We start from the raw sequence: 19,746 nt of genomic DNA, 5'->3' as shown, positions 1-19,746 counted from the left end.
TTCTGTCTCTATTTCCTCATCTGGAAAATGGGTTTTTCTGTCTACCCACTCACTCATAGCAAGCCATCAGCAATCATTTATTGTCTGCTACATTTTGGACGTTTTACTTGGTGCTTTGGATGATAAAAAAATGTAAGATATAATTCCCCACCTTCGAAGAACATGGCCTAGCTGAGCAAGAGGAAGTGAAGAAGGCATTACAATAGAGGTACTTGTGCTCTGGCCCTTGAAAGCTGAATAAAATCATGTCATCAGACAAGGAATGTGTTGGAGGGGAAGGCATTGCAGGCAGAGGAAACAGCATGTAAAGGCATTGGGTTGTGAAAGTTGCTTGGTGGATTTGAAGACCTACAAATAGGTAAAGCATAGGTTAGAGAAATAAAATAGGGTGCTTATAAATATAAGACATTATGATGAAGTTTTGAGTACAATGGGCTCACATGTAAGCCATCTCCCTGCAGAGTATGGCCACACAGGAATAACCAATAACCTGATTTTTTCTCTCTTTCCCTCTTATTCCCTTATCAGGACATGTACAGTGGCTTGGTGGGGCCTTTAGCCATCTGCCGGAAGGGTACCCTGGAGCCCAATGGAGGACGAAATGACATGGACCGTGAATTTGCCTTGTTATTTTTGATCTTTGATGAAAATCAGTCTTGGTATTTGAAGGAGAATGTGGCAACCTATGGGCCCCAAGAGCCAGGCCACATTAACCTACAGGATGAGACTTTCTTGGAGAGCAATAAAATGCATGGTCTGTAGAAAAGAGGCTACTTCTATTCCAAAGAAGTTTCCATTAATTGCTTGAGGGTATCTGATAGTCCCATCATTAAATAAGAGAGCATAATTCCAGAAGAAATGGGAAGGTTAGAAGGCAGAATGGGGATGAATTAGAAGAAATATTTCCTATTATTGTACATTTATATGCACAGAGAAGATATGTGATCTAGATGAGCTCAGGTGCCCAGAAAACAGCAAGCTAATGCTATAAGGTTGCCATGGTGACACAAGCAAATTTTAACATATTAAAGAAGGCAAGATGGACATTTGTGACCCTCTGTGTACCTTGTGAGCTAACTGCCTGGGGCCTCTTTGTTTCAAAATTCTGACTTAAGTCTCTCAATATCATGTTATTTCATTAGGTTTCTGATTTTGGAATCTGCTTTCTCAATATAGATAGATGAAGGATAGTTTGTCTTTTAGTATGTTTATTTTTTAATTTGTATTTTTGGTACTGGGAATTAAACCCAGCAGGCCTCTACCTCTGAGCTATATCCCCACCCCTTTTTATTTATTTATTTTTTTAAATTTTGAGACAGGGTCTTTATAAATTTTGTGATCTTCCTGCTTCAGCCTCCCAAGTCGCTGGAATTATAGGGGTGCACCACCATGCCTGGCTGGTCTGTTTTTAAAACAAAGTTTCAATCTACAGATGAAACAATTGGGACTGGGGGTGTAGCTCACTGCTTGCTTGGCATGCACCAGGCCCTGAGTTCAATTTCCAGCACCACAAATAAACATATAGATGAAATAATTGGAGAGAAATAATTGAGGAGAGCCTCAGGGAGTAGTGTACTGGGTTTATAATAGATATAGGAAGAACTTTTTGATTCTTGAATGGATTTGGTGAGAAAATTGTGCATCAAAGCTTTCCCTTTCTCTAGAGATAGGGGTAGCTTTTCAAAAACAGGAGAAAGTCTCAAATAAGAAGGAAAGCTTAAGTGCAGTGGAATGTATGAAGTGATCTCTCACCACCCCATCTAGCCCAAGATTTCTTTGATCTGAGAATGAGGTGCAGCTTTAATAACGACTCTAATGGAACTCAAAAGGAGTATCTCATTGTCCCACAGATTTTAGCTATTTCCTCTTGATGGAGAGATGAGTGATTCACATTAGATCAGATGATTCACAAACTTCACAAAGTGAACTTTTTAGTTCTCTCAAATCAGAGAAATAAATGGTCCAGGGCAAAAAGTGAATGAGGGCAAGTTTAGGTCCTGCTAATAGCAGGAGTTTGTCTAATGCCCACTTTCATCTGTTTGTTTATATGTCAATTCATCTAAACTCTTCAGATCAATCTACCTAGCAGGTATTTTTGAGCAATTTCTGAGTGCTGGCATTAGAAATATAAAGATAAATGGTGTTGGGGTCCAAGGACACAAATACATAATATTCTTCCCTTCCATTCTGGATTTTTGAACTGAGAAAGAGAGATATTGAAGATTGCATGTAAGCTTTATTACTGAGAAGGTTAATTAGAAAAATGAATTTAGTTCTACACTTAAGTGTGCCTGCTGATACTCCTCTTGCAATAGACAGATTTTTCTACCTTGTCATTGGCATAGATGGACAACAATAGCTCTCCCTCTTGACAGAGGCAGAATCTTACCAACAATGAGACAGTGAATCAATTTGCACCCTTTTCTGTGATCAGACTGATCAGAGAAAGAAAAGATCTAGAAGGGTCCTACTTGAGCTTGCTTAGTCCCTTCTGCCAAATTCAGTTTGGTGGGGGTATACAAAGAGATAGACTATAAATAATCCTTCCATTATTTTCCCTCTTGAGGAGTAAAATAGAAATTACCTTCCCTCAGTGAGAACATAAGAAGTGGGAGGAAATTGTTCTGGGCAAAGTCCTGCCAGTGTGAATTATATAGCAATGAGTAGTTTGTGAGTGCAGCGTAGGACATGGCCTGGGAAGAAAGAGATGATAAGGCCCATGTATTAATATCATTACTAATTACATGAAAATGACAAATTAAAAAATCGTTTGTTGTAGGCCAAGGTAGCTTGCTGGTTGTTCTGAAAAAAAAATATGTATATATAAGGAACCTATAATACTAGTTAGTATATGCAATTATTTCTTGCTTACTGGTAACCTAAGTCTAGTTGAAAATGTAAGCTTCTATAATTTAAAAGATTGGCAAACCTAGAAGACAGCTTTTATCAAGTTCCAATGAGATTAAAAATAGTACTGGTGGAGTTTGGAGGTGGAAAGAATGAACAGTATGGAGAGAAGTTAGGAGGTCAGGAAAGTTTTCTTGAGGGAAAACATGGAGGTTGAGCTTATGGGAGGGAAGTTCAGAAATATAAAATCACAAAGCACATACATCGATCATATGGGGGATGGAGAAGAAATGACCCTAATTGGAAAAAATGTGTTGAGTAGTGGTAGATAAGTCTGGCAAGGTACTCTGAAGTTGGACTTTGAAAGATCTTTTAGCTGGACTATGGAGCAATAGGCTTGCTTTTTTGGGAAAGGGGGAACTACTAAAATATTTTACATAGCAGAATGACATGAACAAATTAACTATTTAGAGAGATAACAACAATGTGGAAAATAAATTAAGGGGAGGTATATGGGATAGAAATGAGGAAAGCAAGGAGCCTGTTGCTATTATCTGAGATGATAAGGACCAGACCTAGGACAATGGCAAAGGAGAATCAAGATGAGGAATATAAGAGACATTTTCTTATTTTATAGCCATCAATGGGAAACTATATGCCAACCTCAGGGGTCTTACCATGTACCAAGGAGAACGGGTGGCGTGGTACATGCTGGCCATGGGCCAAGATATTGACCTACACACAGTCCACTTCCATGCTGAGAGCTTCCTTTATCAGGTGAGCTGGAAAGAGGGCTGAGAACCTCAGGAGTGATCAAAGGAGTTTCTTGACAGCCATTGAGGAAGAAGGGAATAGCAAGGAATAAGGTATTAATCAGTTGAAAGATCAGAGGTCTAATATGTGGAGAATATTAAGCTAGGAATTACCATTCAACTGTTAGTCTGAGGATCTGATACTTCCATTTAGACCTTAACTTCCCTTTGGAAATGGAAGAGAATGGCTCACTTATTGGGTAAGGAGATTGAAGGAAGCCATGTCACTGAGTCTCAGTCAATGACTTGAAAGTAAGCAAGGATTCTAAGAGCAAGTAATTTCAGAGTAGCATCTCAGAGTCTATGGAAGTCAGCAATCCATTAAAAGGAAAGTTTCAATTTAGTAACTACATGGAACAATATATAGATTTTTGAATATTTAGCCTAGGGAAAGAGCAGAGATTTGAAGATTTGATCCAGACTTAGAAATCTAGAAGTACAGATACAGGTGATAAGGAGGAGAAATTAAGTTGAATTTATTTCTAAGGAAAACATGGCTCCTTTCTAGGTGTCAAGGCTTAATATAAGTTTTCCAGATTTCAGCGTGCTAAAAGACATGAGGATACTAGTTTTGAGTCTTTTAAAGGAATCTAGAAGATCTTTTACATTGGTACACTTTAAGAAAGAGTAGGAGGAGAGAGTCCTTTGTTGATTTAGTTTGTGTGAGTGGATTCAAGAAAGATGAGTAAAGTGGACTTTTAAAGCAGCTTTCTGGTCTAGGAATTTTGGAGTCTCATGTCACTGATGTGAACATCATACACTTTATTTTGTATCTTTTAATTTGTTCATTTAGTTATACGTGACAGCAGAGTGCATTTCAACTCATTGTACACAAATGGTGCAGAACTTTTCATTTCTCTGGTTGTACATGATGTAATGTTGTATCATATATGCAACATCATAGACTTCATTCCTGTAAGCTCTGAGATGGTTCCTTTACCCTTCATTTTCTCTCCTTCACCCCCAATCTCTCTTTCAGAATGGACAGAGCTACAGGGCAGATGTGGTGGATCTGTTCCCAGGGACCTTTGAGGTTGTGGAGATGGTGGCCAGCAACCCTGGGACATGGCTGATGCACTGCCATGTGGCTGACCATGTCCATGCTGGCATGGAGACCCTCTTTACTGTCTTGTCCCCAAAAGGTAAAGCCTAAGTCCATAAGATGTATCATTTTCTAACACTTTAGCCTACAAAACTTCATCCCCTACAAAACTCTTTGTATCTCCACTTTTGATCCCAGAAGAAACACATTTTTTTAAGAACCACGTCTCAACAGAACATTCTCCCCCTCTAGGCTATTCCTTAATCAATATACTCACCCTCCACTGAAACCTTGAAACCTACATCTCTTCTAATTACTTTGACACCTTTTGAACTCACATGGGTTGGCCCAGCTTGAATCTTGTTGAGCTCTAGGCTTAGTGCAAGTTTGCATCCTTTGAAATTAATTTATATGTAACCTTATTAATTAGAGTGCACTAGAAGCACTGGCAGTTAACAAGGAATATTACTAATGGTTACTTTTTTTGTCATACTGGGGATTGAATGCAGGGCTTTGCACATGCTAAGCATGCACTTTACCACTGAGTCACACCTCCAGCCCTGTGAATCTGTTTTTAATGAAAAGAAAAAGAATTCTAATCTCACTTCTTAGTTTATTTGTTTTGTGAGGATTGTGAAAGGCAGTTCTTTCTATCCTGTCAAAAGGTAGAAATATAGATATTGACCTTCAATTCTGCTTATTCCAGACAGAATTGCTACTAAGGATGGAAGAAAACTTTTTTCCTCAGGCTGGGAATGCAGCTTAGTGGTAGTGTACTTGTCTGGCATGTGTGCCTGGTTTTGATCCTCAGCACTGTCAACAAAACAAAACAAATCAAAAACAAAACAATCCCCCCCCAAAAAAACTAAAACAAAGCATGTTTTTCTTTTTTTAAAAAAAAATTTTGTAGTTGTAGATGTAGTTATAGATGCCTTTATTTTATTTATTTTCATGTGTGAGGATCAAACCCAGTGCCTCACACATGCTAGGCAAGTACTCTGCCACTGAACTACAGCTCCAGCCCCTGAAGCACATTTTTCTCATATTTTTTTTGTTATATTGAGAGGGACTAGCTTGGCAATTTCTTTTCCAATCACTCTTGTTCTTCACTAAGGATATAGAAGGAAGGATAGGCTTTGTTGGCTTTTTTGTTGTTAGAGCATTTGAAAGTTCAGGATTTCAGTTCTGTTTTTGAGGAGAGAGGTTACTGGAAATTGAACTCTAGGTGCCTTACCATTGAGCCACATCTCTACTCCTTTTTTCTTTTATATTGAGACAGGGTCTTGCTAAGTTGCTGAGGTTGGGCTTGAACTTGTGATACTCCTCCCTCAGCCTCCAGAATCGCTGGGATTATAGGTGTGTGTCACTGTACTTGGTAATGTCTCACTTCCTGACTATTTGACTTGAGTCCAACCACCAGCATTATCCCCCTTGCAAGAAGTCCTATAGAGCCTTCTGGGGATAAGAGAACAAAGTTGTTTTAAAAACAATGCCATACTGCTTTGAAAAAGGATGATATTGAAGTGAATATTCTAAGGTTGTCAGCCACTGACACTTTATCAGAAGGATTAGAGAGTGGGAAAATGCCTTTGGAAATTCAAACAGACTTAGCAAACCAGAGTAGAGAATTTAACTCTGCTCTTTACCCCAGGGAGAGAGACAAATTACAGTACATTGTGATTTCTGGAATCATTAAAATACTTTGTTTTCTGCAAGCCATAATGCTGGAATGTGACTTCCAATTATTAACTCTAATACTATTCCCTAGGACCCAAATGTTGTTGTTGTGTTCTTTTAGTTCCTAGAACAATAATAGTACAGTGGTCAGTTGATTTGTCATCAAGGTGCTATGGTTCGAGGACAACAGGGTGTGTGTGTGTGTGTGTGTGTGTGTGTGTGTGTGTGTGTGTTTGTGTGTGTTTATGTAAAATATATTTGTTATACATAAATATTTACATATACATATGTAAATATTTATGTATATATATATAGATGTAACCCTCTCAGGCACATTATCACTGAGCAACATCCCTAGTCCTTTTTAATTTTTATTTTGAGACAGTGTCTTGCTAAATTGATAAGGGCCTTGCTAACTTGTTGAGGCTGGCCTCAAACTTGTGATTCTCCTATCTTAGCCTCCTGAGATGCTGAAATTATAAAGAGTGATGTCTGAAGTCTTTATATATTATAATATGTCATCCCAAATGAGACCAATTCTAAATGTAAGAGAGCATCTTAATATATTGTTACTGGGGTGCTTTTATTTTTTTAAAAAAAATTTATGTGGATATAAAACAATATATTTATTTATTTATCTATTTTTTATGATGCTGAGGATTAAACCCAGTGCCTTATGCATGCTAGGCAAGCAATCTACCACTGAGCCACAACTCCAGCCCCCTCACTGGGGTACTTTTATGAAGAGAGTTCATATCTCCCTATGACAATCAGCCAGCCTCATTATGGTCTAATTCAATATTGCTCTAATCTCATATACGCTAACAGGACAATCAGAAGGAAGAGTTGAAGTTAGATAGGGAGAAAAGGACTAATTGTTGAAATAAAGTTCCTGATGAGGCAGCAGGGAATGAGAGCCAGAGATAAAATGAAAGATTAGTGCAAGGCTGGAAGATAATCATTTTTGTACTGTAAAAAGACAGAAGGCTTTAAATTAAGGATCAATGAATAGGTTGGGAGGAGGGTCTTGACAGACATGTAGAGGATTTTTACTGTAAGATCTTTATTTCCACTGTAATGGAGTACATAGAATCATCTGCTGAGAGTGAAGGGAAGATGTCCAAATAAAGGACTTTACAGAAGTGGACAAAGGTTTGGAATCTCTAGGGGATTGGAAATAAAATAATTATTGCCAGGAAGCTTTGGAGGCAGTTGGACATAAATAATACTATTCTTTATAATTGTGTAACTTTTTTCTGGCAGCATTTAGCATATCAGACAAAATATAAGGAGGGTGTAGTTATTGTGGTTTCACTCGATTATTATAACACTCTTTTTTTTAAGTTAGCATTTGGAATGATAGACTATGGAGTCTAAACTGACCAGGAATGGAAAGGAAGAGAGGATGAAGCTGGTAGGTTGGGAAGAAATGGAAGGGTTCAGTAAGTAGAGGTCTAATGAGGGGAGAATAACAGAGTTTTTAAATAAAAGATAATAGAGCACTGAAAAATAGCAAATTATTGTTAGATTTTGAATTTCTGAGGTGGAACAAGTCTGGATAACAAGATCAGGTGACCATGTGAATGGTTGGTAAAATTGGAATGGAAATGAAAGTCATTAGAGTTCAGAGGTCCAGCCAGGTGCAGTGGCACATGCCTGTGATCAGCCCAGCAGGCTGAGGCAGGAGAATCATGAATTCAAACCCAGCACCAGCAAAAATGGGTGCCAAGCAACTCAGTAAGACCCTGTCTCTAATTAAAATACATAGGGCTGGCAATGTGGCTCAGTGGTCGAGTGCCCCTGAGTTCAATCTCTGGTAACCTCCACTCCAAAAAAAACAAAAAAACAAAAAACAAAAAGGTCCAGAAACTATGAGGGTTCAGTGTTGGATGGAAACTGAGGAAAACTGACAAGGTCCCAAAGACTTCCATGAATGAAGAGAACTTCTGGGTAATAGTAACAAGAAGTGCTTGTGGTTTTTTTTTTTCTAGTCAAATAATATGAGCCTCAGAAAAGATAAATCTTTACTAAAAGGAGAGGAATAATGGTTGCCAAGCAGTATTGTGAGAATGTAAATGAAGCACATACCTTAGAGAAGAGCTCACCTTCACAAGATCAAAAGGAAAAACAAGTTTTCTGAGAAAAGATTGAATGTGTAGGGAAGTACATTTGGCAAGGGGCAGGAGCTTCCCAAAGGGAGGGTGGGAAATTGTGGAAAAGAAAGAAAGAATGGGAACAGAGGAGTTACCAAGAAATGTGAATAATGCCAGAGGAGTCACTTAGATTTTAGACTTTAGATTTTAGAATTTAGATTTTAGTCTTAGTCTCCTAAGTCTGTGTACTCACCCATATTTTTTCACCACTCATAATCAAATTGACATACCAATATTGATTTTGACTATGAAGTAGTTGATTTTACCTTTCTCTTACTTAGTATATATCACATAGAAATTCCCTCAACCAATGCCAGACTCCCACAGGAAACCTATACATTGATAGAAAGAATAACAGGACTAACCTTTTGTCTTTTTTCCTTTAGATCATTTAAGCACCATCACTGCTATCACCAGAGAGATTGGAAAAGGTACGTAGAAGGGTTCATAGACTGGGTAGATACATGTGGGAAGCGGGGAGAGGGAAAGAGGGTGTGTGTGGAGGGGTACCTCTGACACTGGGAATTACATGACAGAAAGTTGGGTACCAACAAGTGTCCTGAGATCTAAGATTTCAGAAGCCAGGGAACCAAGGTTTGTCTTCCCTCAACATGTTGATTCTCTCTGTCTCCCATCCCCAACTTATGGAGTCAGGGAAAATAACCTCATTCCCAGTTGGAGGCTGCTGTCTTAGCTTCCTACTTAATGTGTGAAGGAGAAGAAAATTGTAAGTCCTGCTGGGTTAGGCATGAAAGAGTTGTAGCACAGACATGGATTCCCACAGGGACAATGTAAGACTAGAACAAACACCAGACGGTCTTCAATAACTATTTTAATTCTTGCCTCTTTACCCTTCATCTGTGAAATACCAAGCAGTTGAACTTTTGGAACTAGTCATTTCTGTTCTTTGAGAAAGTAGAGATTGTTGACTGTACAGTATATATCCAAATATTGCTCTCATTCTCTATCCCATTGGTCGCTGGGCTAGGAAATATTCAGAGAAGTTATGTGAGTTAAAAGGGACATTGTAGAACATCAGTTTACTCAGGAGGTTTTTAGCTGTGCTTGGAGAATTCCTAATGATCTGACTAAATATCTCATGAACTATTAACCAAGGAACTAGGGTATGTCCTGGAGGGGTTGGAGAGAGGGAAGGTAAGGTTGAGTGGAGGGGGCTTAGAAACCACATCTTCCAATTGAGCACTCATATATTTTATATACCTACATTTTTACCTATATATAAACATGCTTGTGTACATGCATATTTGTTTTTATTTATTTATTTATTTATTTATTTATTTGTGATACTCAGAATTGAACCCAGGGACACTCAACCACTGAGCTATATCCCTAGCCCTTTTTATATATATATATATATATATATATATATATATATATATATATATATATATATATTTAAATTAGAATCTCACTAAGTTGTTTAGAATGACTTTTTACAGTATTAGGGATTGAACCCAGGGATATTCTACCACTGAGCCACATACCCAGACTTTTTTCTGTTTTCTTTTTTTTATTTTTGAGATAACTTCTCCCTAAGTTCCAAAACTGCCCTCTAATTTGTGATACTCCTGCCTCAGCCTCCTGAATCAATGGGAGTACAGGTGTGCACCATGCACAGTCTGGCTTTGAATTTGCAATCTTCCTGCTTCAGCTGCCCAAAGTCATGAGGATTATAAGTGTGCCCCACCACAGCCAACTACATAGATATTTGAAGTTTATATTTGTATATACATACATACATATTTTATATGTATACACATATTCCTCATAAGGTCTCACTTGTTAAAAATATTCTACAATGGGGGAAAAACCTCAAAAATGTTGGTCTAATAAAACTCAATAATTTTCTACATGAGAAGCTGAGAAATGGAAAGTGATTTATCCAAGGTTACAAAATAAAAATAAGTGGTAGAGGACTGGGGATACAGCTCAATTGGTAGAGTGCTTGCCTCATATGCAATCCTCCAGAGAGGGAGGGAGGGAGGGAGGGAGGGAGGGAGGGAGGGAGAGAGAGAGAGAGAGAGAGAGAGAGAGAGAGAGAGAGAGAAATGGTAGAATGTTAACTCAGAACCAGGATGTTCTTCAGCATCTGTTTGAACTCTTTACATTTCATCTTCTTTCCGTTCTGTTAGAACATTCATTCATCTAATTATACATTCATCAAACAGGTGTCAAGTATCAGGGATACTAAAATAAATAACACATAGTTGCTACTTTCCAGTGTCTAAAAATGGAATGAAACATAGAAACAATAATTGCAATGCTGGATGCTAAGCACAAAAAGGGCAAGTGAAGATAACACCTAACATTTATTGTACACTTGCTATCTCCAAGGTGCCAAGCTAAATATGTTTTAAGTATTAACTCAGTTAAACCTAAGAACAATCTCTGTTAGATGTGACCATTGTCCCCATTTTATAAAAGAGGAAACTGAGATCCTTATGGGAAGGGGGGATTAGGTTTCTTTTCCCAGGGTCACACAGTAAGTATATTGTGGTAGTATAGACTACAGGTACTATGAGAACATAGCACAGGAAATTGTTACTTATTTAGCTGAATTTAAAACTTTCAGAGACATGTAACATTAAAGCTATGTCTAGAAGAATGAAAGGAAAGAGGAAAGGGTGTTCAGGTAAAGGGAGTGTTATGAGCAAGAAAGATCACTTGTTATTGGGAATGAAGATTGAGTTGCTGTGGCTGATAGAAGCATGCAAGAATAGAAAAGTAGGTGAGAGCCTGATTGTGAGGGTAAGAATGTCTGGCTTAAGATTGTGAGCTTTACTTTGTTGGTCAATTGAGGAGCATCACAAGTTTGTTTGTTAGGAACTAATACAATCAAGTATTTTGCTTGTAAAGATCTAAGTGACATTAGTCTTAGTGCTACCCACATAGGTGAAAGATTGGATAGCATAGTGGCATTCTGTTGTCATATTCTAATGGTCAAATTGAACATTGATAAACTAGATTATTGAGTTGGTCTTCTTTCTGGAGTTTCCTCTATTGCCCCTAATTTTACACTCAGGAACCATGCAGATCAAGTCTAATCTTTTTTTCTCTAAAAGGAAATGTATTAAGGACTTCGCATTCTCAGTCTTAGCTCTTTGCCTGGGTGGACTATGGTCTCAGTGATTCTAAAGGACCCTTCCAGCTGTGACATGTTGTATCTGTGATTCTTTGTAACCTTCGAATCTGTCTTTATCAGCTAGTATTCCGAAGGATAGGGACAGGTGTGCTGACCTATTTGGACTTGTTTCTCCAAGACATGACAACCAAAGGTGACCCTTTAGAGTACTCCCCATCCTTGGGTACCCATTTTCTCTTCCTCCATTTCAGCAGTGAGCCTAAAAGATATCGGAGAAGGCAATGTGAGGATGCTGGGCATGCAGATACCCATAAAGGATGTCGAGATATTGGCTTCTGTTTTGATTATCATGGGCATCATCCTCCTGCTTGCTTCTCTGGCTCTTGGTGGTGTGGTCTGGTACCAGCATCGACAAAGAAAGCTACGCCGCAATAGGAGGTCCATCCTGGATGATAGCTTCAAGCTTCTGTCTCTCAAACAGTAATAATTGGAGCCTGGGGATATCCTCAGGAAGAACATCTGGTTTGTACTCCCAGAACCCCAGGAGGCCACGGACTAACAGCTAACTGTACTGTCAAATGGGCATGGGTGGTGAAGGAGGAGAGGAGGAGATCAAAATTACCTGCATATTTCTTCATTTATTTATTTACATGGAAATGATATGCACTCAACTTTTTTGAGTTTCTTTTCTATACTTTGGCACCCAGGACTAGGTAAGTCCACTCGAATCTTACAGCATAAATTGCAACAACTAATCAACCTCCAGCTTTTGGAAGGCCTGGAAATTCCTAAAAAGTAATCCTCTTCAGAAAGTAGATATCAAAAGAAAAACTCATCAATTGGGTTTCTGTTGCTTTCTACGATGCAGGCAAGTTCACTTTGAACTGAGCTATGAAGAAAACCCACAATTAAACTAAGAACTAAGAAACATAGGCATGATGGGGAATTGGAGGTAGGGTGGTAGGGATTGGGGATCCAAATTATATTTTTATTCTCCTTGGCAGTGGACTATTTTGGAGAAATGAGTGGATGGTTGGTTGTTGCCATGATTACCAAGAAATGCTGGAGTCAGAAGCACCCTAGAAAGCCAGTCCTTCAAGTTTCTACACAGTGGAACTGAAAGGAATATTGAGGGGCTTCTTTGTGTTTTAGGCCACATATTATGTCCATTAAAGTACTTGTTAGAACACTAACAGATTGAATTTGATTGTTTTGATGGTCCCTGTGGATTCTGGGAGGTGACTAGGGATGTATAAAATGGGTCTGTCCATCTTATGTGGATCCTATAGGTTTGTATTTTGGAAGCTGCTCCAGAAGAAGCCTCAAGTCAGAATGTTGGGCAACATTCTAGAAATGGAAAAATCCCATTGATGACAATATTTAAAAGGCCAATAAAAAACTTTAAATGTTAGTGGTAGATTCAAGACTGAAACCAGACTCCAACTTGGACACTAGGCAAGGAGAGGTGGGCATATTACTGCAGGGTCTTTGTGGATAAGGTACCATGAGAAGTCAACTTGCATTTTGGGGGGTCTCTATTTTTTTAATTTTTATTTGTTCTTTTTAGTTATACATGATAGTGGAGTCTATTTTGGAATATTTAAATAAACATGGTATATCTTAGGATCCCAGTCTTGTAGAATGTTAATTAGAATTAGGATTTTAATCATAGAGTCTCAATAAAATGTTGAGATTCACTGTGGTGTATTTATATATGTACATAGGAAATTTTGTCAGATTCATTTCATTGTCTTTCCTATTCCTGTCTTCCTCCTTTCCATTTATTCAACTTTGTCTAATCCACTGAACTTCCCCTTCACTCCTTTGTTGTGTGCTAGCACTCACATATCAGAGAGAACATTCGACCTTTGGTTTTTTTTTTTTTTTTTTTGGGAGGGGGGATTGGCTTATTTCATTTAGCATAATAGTCTTTAGTTCTAGCCATTTACTGGAAAATGTCATAAAATCATTCTTCTTTATGGCTGCATAATATTCTATTATGTATGCAAATAGTATTTTCTTTATTCATCTGTTAATGTGCACCTATGTTGGTTCCATAGGTTAGCTATTGTGAACTGTGTTGCTATAAACATTGATATGGCTGAATGTTGTGATGCACATGTGTAATTACAGAGGCTTGGGAGGCTGAGGCAGGAGGATTGTAAGTTCAAAGCCAGCCTCAGCAACTTAGTGAGGTCCTAAGCAACTCAGTGAGACTGTGTCTCTAAATAAAATATAGATAAAAAGGGCTAAGTATGTGCCTCACTGGTTAAGCACCTATGGGTTCAATCCCTGGTACAAAGAACATAAATCAAAAAATTGAAACATTGATGTGACTTCGTCACTGTAATATGTTGATTTTAAGTTCTTTGAATATATACTGAGGAGTGGGATAACTGGGTGAAAGAGTGGTCGTACTAATTTGCAGTCCCAGTAGCTATGTATGAGTGTATCCTTTTCCCCACATCCTTGCCAACATTTATTGTTTATATATATATATATATATATATATATATATATATATATATATATATATATATATTGGTACCAAGGATTGAACTCAGAGGCAATTTACCACTGAGCCACATCCCCAGCTCTATTGTGTATTTTATTTAGAGACAGGGTCTCACTGATTTGCTTAGAGCCTCACCATTTCTGAGGCTGGCTTTGAACTCTCGATCCTCCTGTCTCAGCCTCCTGAACTCCTGGGATTACAGGTGTGCACCACCACACTTGGCTTTATTACTTGTATTCCCAATAATTGATATTCTGACTGGAATGACATGAAATCTCATTTTAGTATTTTTTGGTGCTATTTTATTTTTCATTTTAGTTTTAATTTGCATTTCTCTAATTGCTAGAGATGTTGAACATTTTTTCATATGTTTGTTGACCATTCATATGTTTGTGGGTGGCAAAGATTTTCTCCCATTCTGTAGGCTCTGTCTTCACACTCTTGTTTTCTTTACTGTGAAATGGGGGGTCTCTTTATAGGACAAAATCATTTATAGTGCAACATTCCCTTTTTACCTGCAGGTTTTTATTATCTGTGAAATTTTGGTCAGAGAGCACATACAAGAGAGACTGGGGAAAGTGTGAAATGGCCCACCCCAATGTTGTATCCATAATACTGTACATAGCAAATGCAAAACAGAAGAGGCATCAAAGAAAATAATGTTTTACACATGACAAAACATTCTAATACCTGATGGAAATTGACTTACCTCTGCTCTATTTGGGTGCTTTCCCATTTTATATTTGAGTAAACAAAGCTCATGGAGATGATCACTCAGAAGCTGAGCTGAGATTCAAGTAATCATCTATTTAATTCCAAACACCTGTTCCATTCTTCTTTATCACAGAAAAAATCATGAATCTTCATCCTTCTTATCAATATTGATTTCAACTTTCCTGTCTGGCCAGCAAATTGTATGCCTACTTAGCAACCCCATTGCAGATCAATTGTAGAAACATACAGGATTGGTGTTTAGTTGCCATGTGATGTTGAAGGTTGGAGGGGGGAACACAGGCCAGAACCTATCATTCATCTTGAATCATCATAGTTGATGGCTTTCTGGAAATCTTTTTTTTTTTAAGAGAGAGAGAGAAAAAAATTTTTAATATTTATTTTTCAGCTTTCGGTGGACACAACATCTTTATTTTATTTTTATGTGGTGCTGAGGATCGAACCCAGTGCCCCGCACATGCCAGGCGAGCGCAGTACCGCTTGAGCCACATCCCCAGCCCTCTGGAAATCTTTACTAGAAATTTTAGAAACATAGTTGGGGTGGCAGGACATTTAAATTGCTAATTACTCAAGTGTTAGACTATTTAAGCCTTTGTAGAATCAATATATTTAGCAACAGCAGAACCCTTTTAGCCTGTTGTTAATTGTGGAGGTTAATGATATTCTGATGTTCTCTGGAGACTTCAGTCACTTCGTGGTTATCATTTACTTGCAACTGGAAGATCCTTAGCTTGGTCCCATTTATGAATCTGAGAGAATAGGAGTGGTAGATGGGATGGGATGCATTTTATTTCTGATTGTGTAATTATGATTCACATCAAGGAATGGAAATTCAGAGCCCATGTATTTCATAAAGGAATGCATTTGTGTGTGTGTGTGTGTGTGTATGGGGGGGGTTGGTCAAACTGTGGATGTAAAGGGTTACAGTTAAGTGACATGTTTATTCAGTTACTCAATTTGAAAATTCCCAGGATAAATGCATCAGTGAGTCTTGTTTATTTTATCCCCTAAATATCTTTAATCTATTTGTTTCCATCTCCATTACTACAACCCCTGTTTACAATGCAACCATTTAGTAGTCTCCTGCTTATTTTCCTCATATTCTCTCTAGCTCCTTACAACTGTTTTTTACATAGAAAAGTGATGTTTGGAACAATAGAGGAACATCAATTTGAATGACAGTGGGTGTCCATCTGAAACCCTTAAAAGCCAGAAGAGAGTGGCATGATATTTTTCAAGTGATGAAAGAAACGGACTAAGAATCACAAATTCTATATCCAGTGAAAGTATCCATCAAGAATGAAAGAGAAATAAAAACATCCTTAGACTAAGGAATTCTCAGATAATTTTTTTGTTGTTGTTGTTATCAGACCTAGCCCTAAAGAATGGCTTATAAAAGTAAGTTATCCAAAAAGAAAGCACATAATAAAATAAGGAATATTGAAATGTCTGAAAGAATGAGGTAAATCAGGTAAAGCAAAAAATAAAGGGTAGGGGCTAGGATTGTGGCTCAGTGGTAGAGCACTCACATAGCATGTGTGAGGCCTTCAGTTCGATCTTCAGCACCACATATAAATAAATAAGATAAAGGTATTGTGTCTATCTACAACTAAAAAAATTTTTAAAAGGGTAAATTAGGATATGGAAACATTCAAACAGTACAGCCAATCAACAGGAATCAAATGACATAAGAACAGCAGATCCTATATTTTCAAACAACCCTGGAGCATCAATATAGATAATATTATGATCCATAAAACAAACATCAGCAAATTTAAAAGAATTGAAATTATACAGTATATGTTCTCTAGCTGTCACAGTACAAAAGTAAATATCAGCAACAGAAAGACAGCAGAAATTCAAAAATACTTTATTTTTTATTTTATTTTTGAAGTATAATTTGTTTAATTCCATTCATTTAAAAGATTTTATTTAAAAAAATGGTACCAGTGATTGAAGCGAGGGGTGCTTAACCACTGAGCCATATCCTCACCTTTTTTTTTTTTAATTTTTCATTTTGAGACAGGGCCTTGGTAAGTTGTTGAGGCTGGCCTTGAACTTGAAATTCTCCTGCTTCAGCCTTCTGAGCTGCTGAGATTACAGGCATGTTCCACTGTGCCTGGCTTAAAAACATATTAAGATAATTCATTTTACAAGAGGAAGTCTCAAGGAAATTTAAAAAAATACATGGAACTTGTTGAAAATGAAAATATGACATACCAAAATTTGTGGGATTCAGCTATATGAGGAAATTTATTTTGTAGTTATAGATGGACACAATACCTTTATTTTATTTATTTTTGTATGGTGCTAAGGATAGAACCCAGTGCCTCACATGTGCTAATCAAGCACTCTACCACTGAGCTACAACCTCAACCTTAATGAGGAATTTTTTTTTTTTTTTTTGTAGTGGGGATTGAAGTCAGGAGGGTGCTTGAGCCCCAGCCCTAGCCCTATTTTGTATTTTACTTAGAGACAGGTTCTCTCTGAATTGCTTAGTGCCTTGCTTTTGCTAAAGCTGGCTTTGAAATCTTGATATTCCTGCCCCAGCCTCCCAAGTCGCTGAAATTACAGGTGTGTGGTGGAGCGCCTGGTCCTAATAAGAAAAATTTATAAAACAAAAAATGTTTACATTTAAAAAGACCAAGCAGGGAGCATTAGTGGATACCCATAATCCCAGTTAATTGGGAGACTGTCACAGAAGTTCCAGGCCAGCCTGGGCAACTTAGTAAAACCCTATTTAGCAAAGTAAATAAATAAACAAACAAACAAATAAATAAATAAAAGAAAAAGGGAAAGACCAAGACAGTGCTGTCCCCTCCATACCCTCCATAAAGCCATCATGACCATTCCACAGTGGTGGAAACTATCTAAAAGTAGGTAGTAGGTATTAATCATTCATGATTCACTTATTGGGATTATGTAAATACTAACAGATTTCATTTTGCCTGATGGGGAAAGAGACTCAAAGAGATTAAAAATCTGCCTCAGGCCACAAAGCCAGAATGGGTTTTAAATTGAGGTCTTTTGGCACTGTTGAGTGTTCTTTCTACACACTACATTGCTTTTGATAAGGCCAAATATAAATCTATTGCTTGATGTGACACAGGAAAAGCAGTACTTACTTATAGCACTAAACAGATATATTAGAAAATTTTTAAAAAAAATACTTATCAAACTCTCCACTCTAGGGAACTAGAAAAATTAAAAAAATTAAATCAAAGGTAAGCCATAGAAAATAAATAATAAAATTAGAGCAGAGATCAATGAAATTGAAAACAGAAAATCAATAGAGAAAATCAACAAAACCACAATTAAAATAGCCAGGCTAAGAATAGAAAGAATATACAAAGCACCAATATCAGAAAGGAATGAGGAGATATCACTGCAGATAAGAAGGGTAATAAATGAATATTGTGAATCATTGTCCATAAAGTTGATAACATAAATGAAATGGACTAATTCCTCAAATGCAAAATCTGGCAAAATTTACAAAGGAAGAAATCCACAAGCCGGGCATGGCTTATGCATGCCTATAATTCCATAAAGAGAAGATCTCAAGTTCAAAGCCAGCCTCAGGAATTTAGTGAGACCCAAACAACTTAGCAAGACCCTGTCTTAAAATAAAAGATAAAATGGGCTGGGGATGTAGCTCAGTGGTTAAGCACCCTGGGTTCAATCCCTGGTACCAAATAAATAAGTAGAAATAAAGGAAGAAATAAAAATCTGAATAGTCCTATACTTATTAAACTAATCAATAATTAGTAACCTTTTAAAATAGGCCCAGGTAGCTTCACTAGTGAATTCTATCAAATATTTAAGAAAGAAATTATACCTATTTACCACACTCTCTTTGATTTACTCATTCTATATTGCTAGCATTACCCTAGTACCAAAACCAGATAAAGATATTGCAAGGAAAGAAAACTGCTGACCATGCTCTCTCATGAATATAGATTTAAAAATCCTCAACAAAATATTAGCAAATCAAATCTAATAATGCATTACGAGGAAACACTATGACTAAATGGGATTTGTTCTAGATACATAAGTCTGATTCAAAATTTGAAAGTCTGTCCATGTAATCCATCACATTACTATTCTAAGAAGAAAATTCAAACAATTGTGTTAATAGATGAAGAAAAACATTTGAACAATAATTAAAATTCATGATAAATATTTAATCAAACTAGGAATAGAGGGATCATCTTTAACTTCATTAACATCTACAAAAACACGAAGCTAACATCACACTTGATGAGATACTAGAACTGTTTCCACTAAGATCACAAATAAGGCAAGAATGTCTCCTCTCACCACTCCTTTCATGCAATAAGATGCAATAAGACAAGAAAAAAATAGTGATATAGACTTGGAAGGAAGAAACAAAACTGTATGTTCACACATGGCATAATTGTCTCTAGGATCTGAAAGTATATACCAAAAATCAAACAAAAAACCCAAATCAATCCTAGAACTAATAAGTGATTATAGCAAGGTTGCAGGATAAAAGAATAATAGTCGATTACTTTCCTATTACCAGCAATAAAGAAGTGAATTTTGAAATTAAAACACACATGCCCATGTACATTAGCATACCTTCGTATGAAATGCTTAGCTACAAATCTAACAAAACATGAACAAAGTCTATATTGTAAAAACTATAAAACTCTGATGAAAGCAATTAAAGAACTAAATAAATTGAGAGACAGATAAGAATAATGATACTGTCAAGGTGTCAGTTCTTAAAATTTGATATATAGAGTAAGTACAATCCAGTCCAAATCCCAACAACTAGGGGCTGGGATCATAGAGCACTCAGTGGTAGAGTGCTTGCCTAGCATATGTGAGGCACTGGGTTTGAT

The 19,746-nt window shown here is 37.2% G+C and overlaps 1 protein-coding gene across 9 annotated transcripts in view; it reads left to right on the top strand.

Annotated features, from left to right (window-relative positions):
* Heph (hephaestin) overlaps nt 1–12,118 on the top strand; it is a 68,922-nt gene extending 56,804 nt beyond the window's left edge. For 4 of the 9 annotated variants that reach the window (XM_077106840.1, XM_077106845.1, XM_077106841.1 and 1 more), the window contains 5 exons: nt 529–754; nt 3,485–3,624; nt 4,639–4,801; nt 8,918–8,962; nt 11,886–12,118. In XM_077106840.1, coding sequence (XP_076962955.1) covers nt 529–754; nt 3,485–3,624; nt 4,639–4,801; nt 8,918–8,962; nt 11,886–12,118 — 807 coding nt within the window. The remainder of the gene's footprint in view (nt 1–528; nt 755–3,484; nt 3,625–4,638; nt 4,802–8,917; nt 8,963–11,885) is intronic. The other 5 variants (XM_077106842.1, XM_077106839.1, XM_077106846.1 and 2 more) reach the window with 3 other exon arrangements.
* The last annotated feature ends 7,628 nt before the right edge of the window (nt 12,119–19,746 follow it).

Source organism: Callospermophilus lateralis, chromosome X (assembly GCF_048772815.1).
Source record: "Callospermophilus lateralis isolate mCalLat2 chromosome X, mCalLat2.hap1, whole genome shotgun sequence".
NCBI lineage: Eukaryota > Metazoa > Chordata > Mammalia > Rodentia > Sciuridae > Callospermophilus > Callospermophilus lateralis.
The sequence above is the reverse complement of the archived record's forward strand: the minus strand, read 5'-3'. Positions and strand labels throughout refer to the sequence as shown.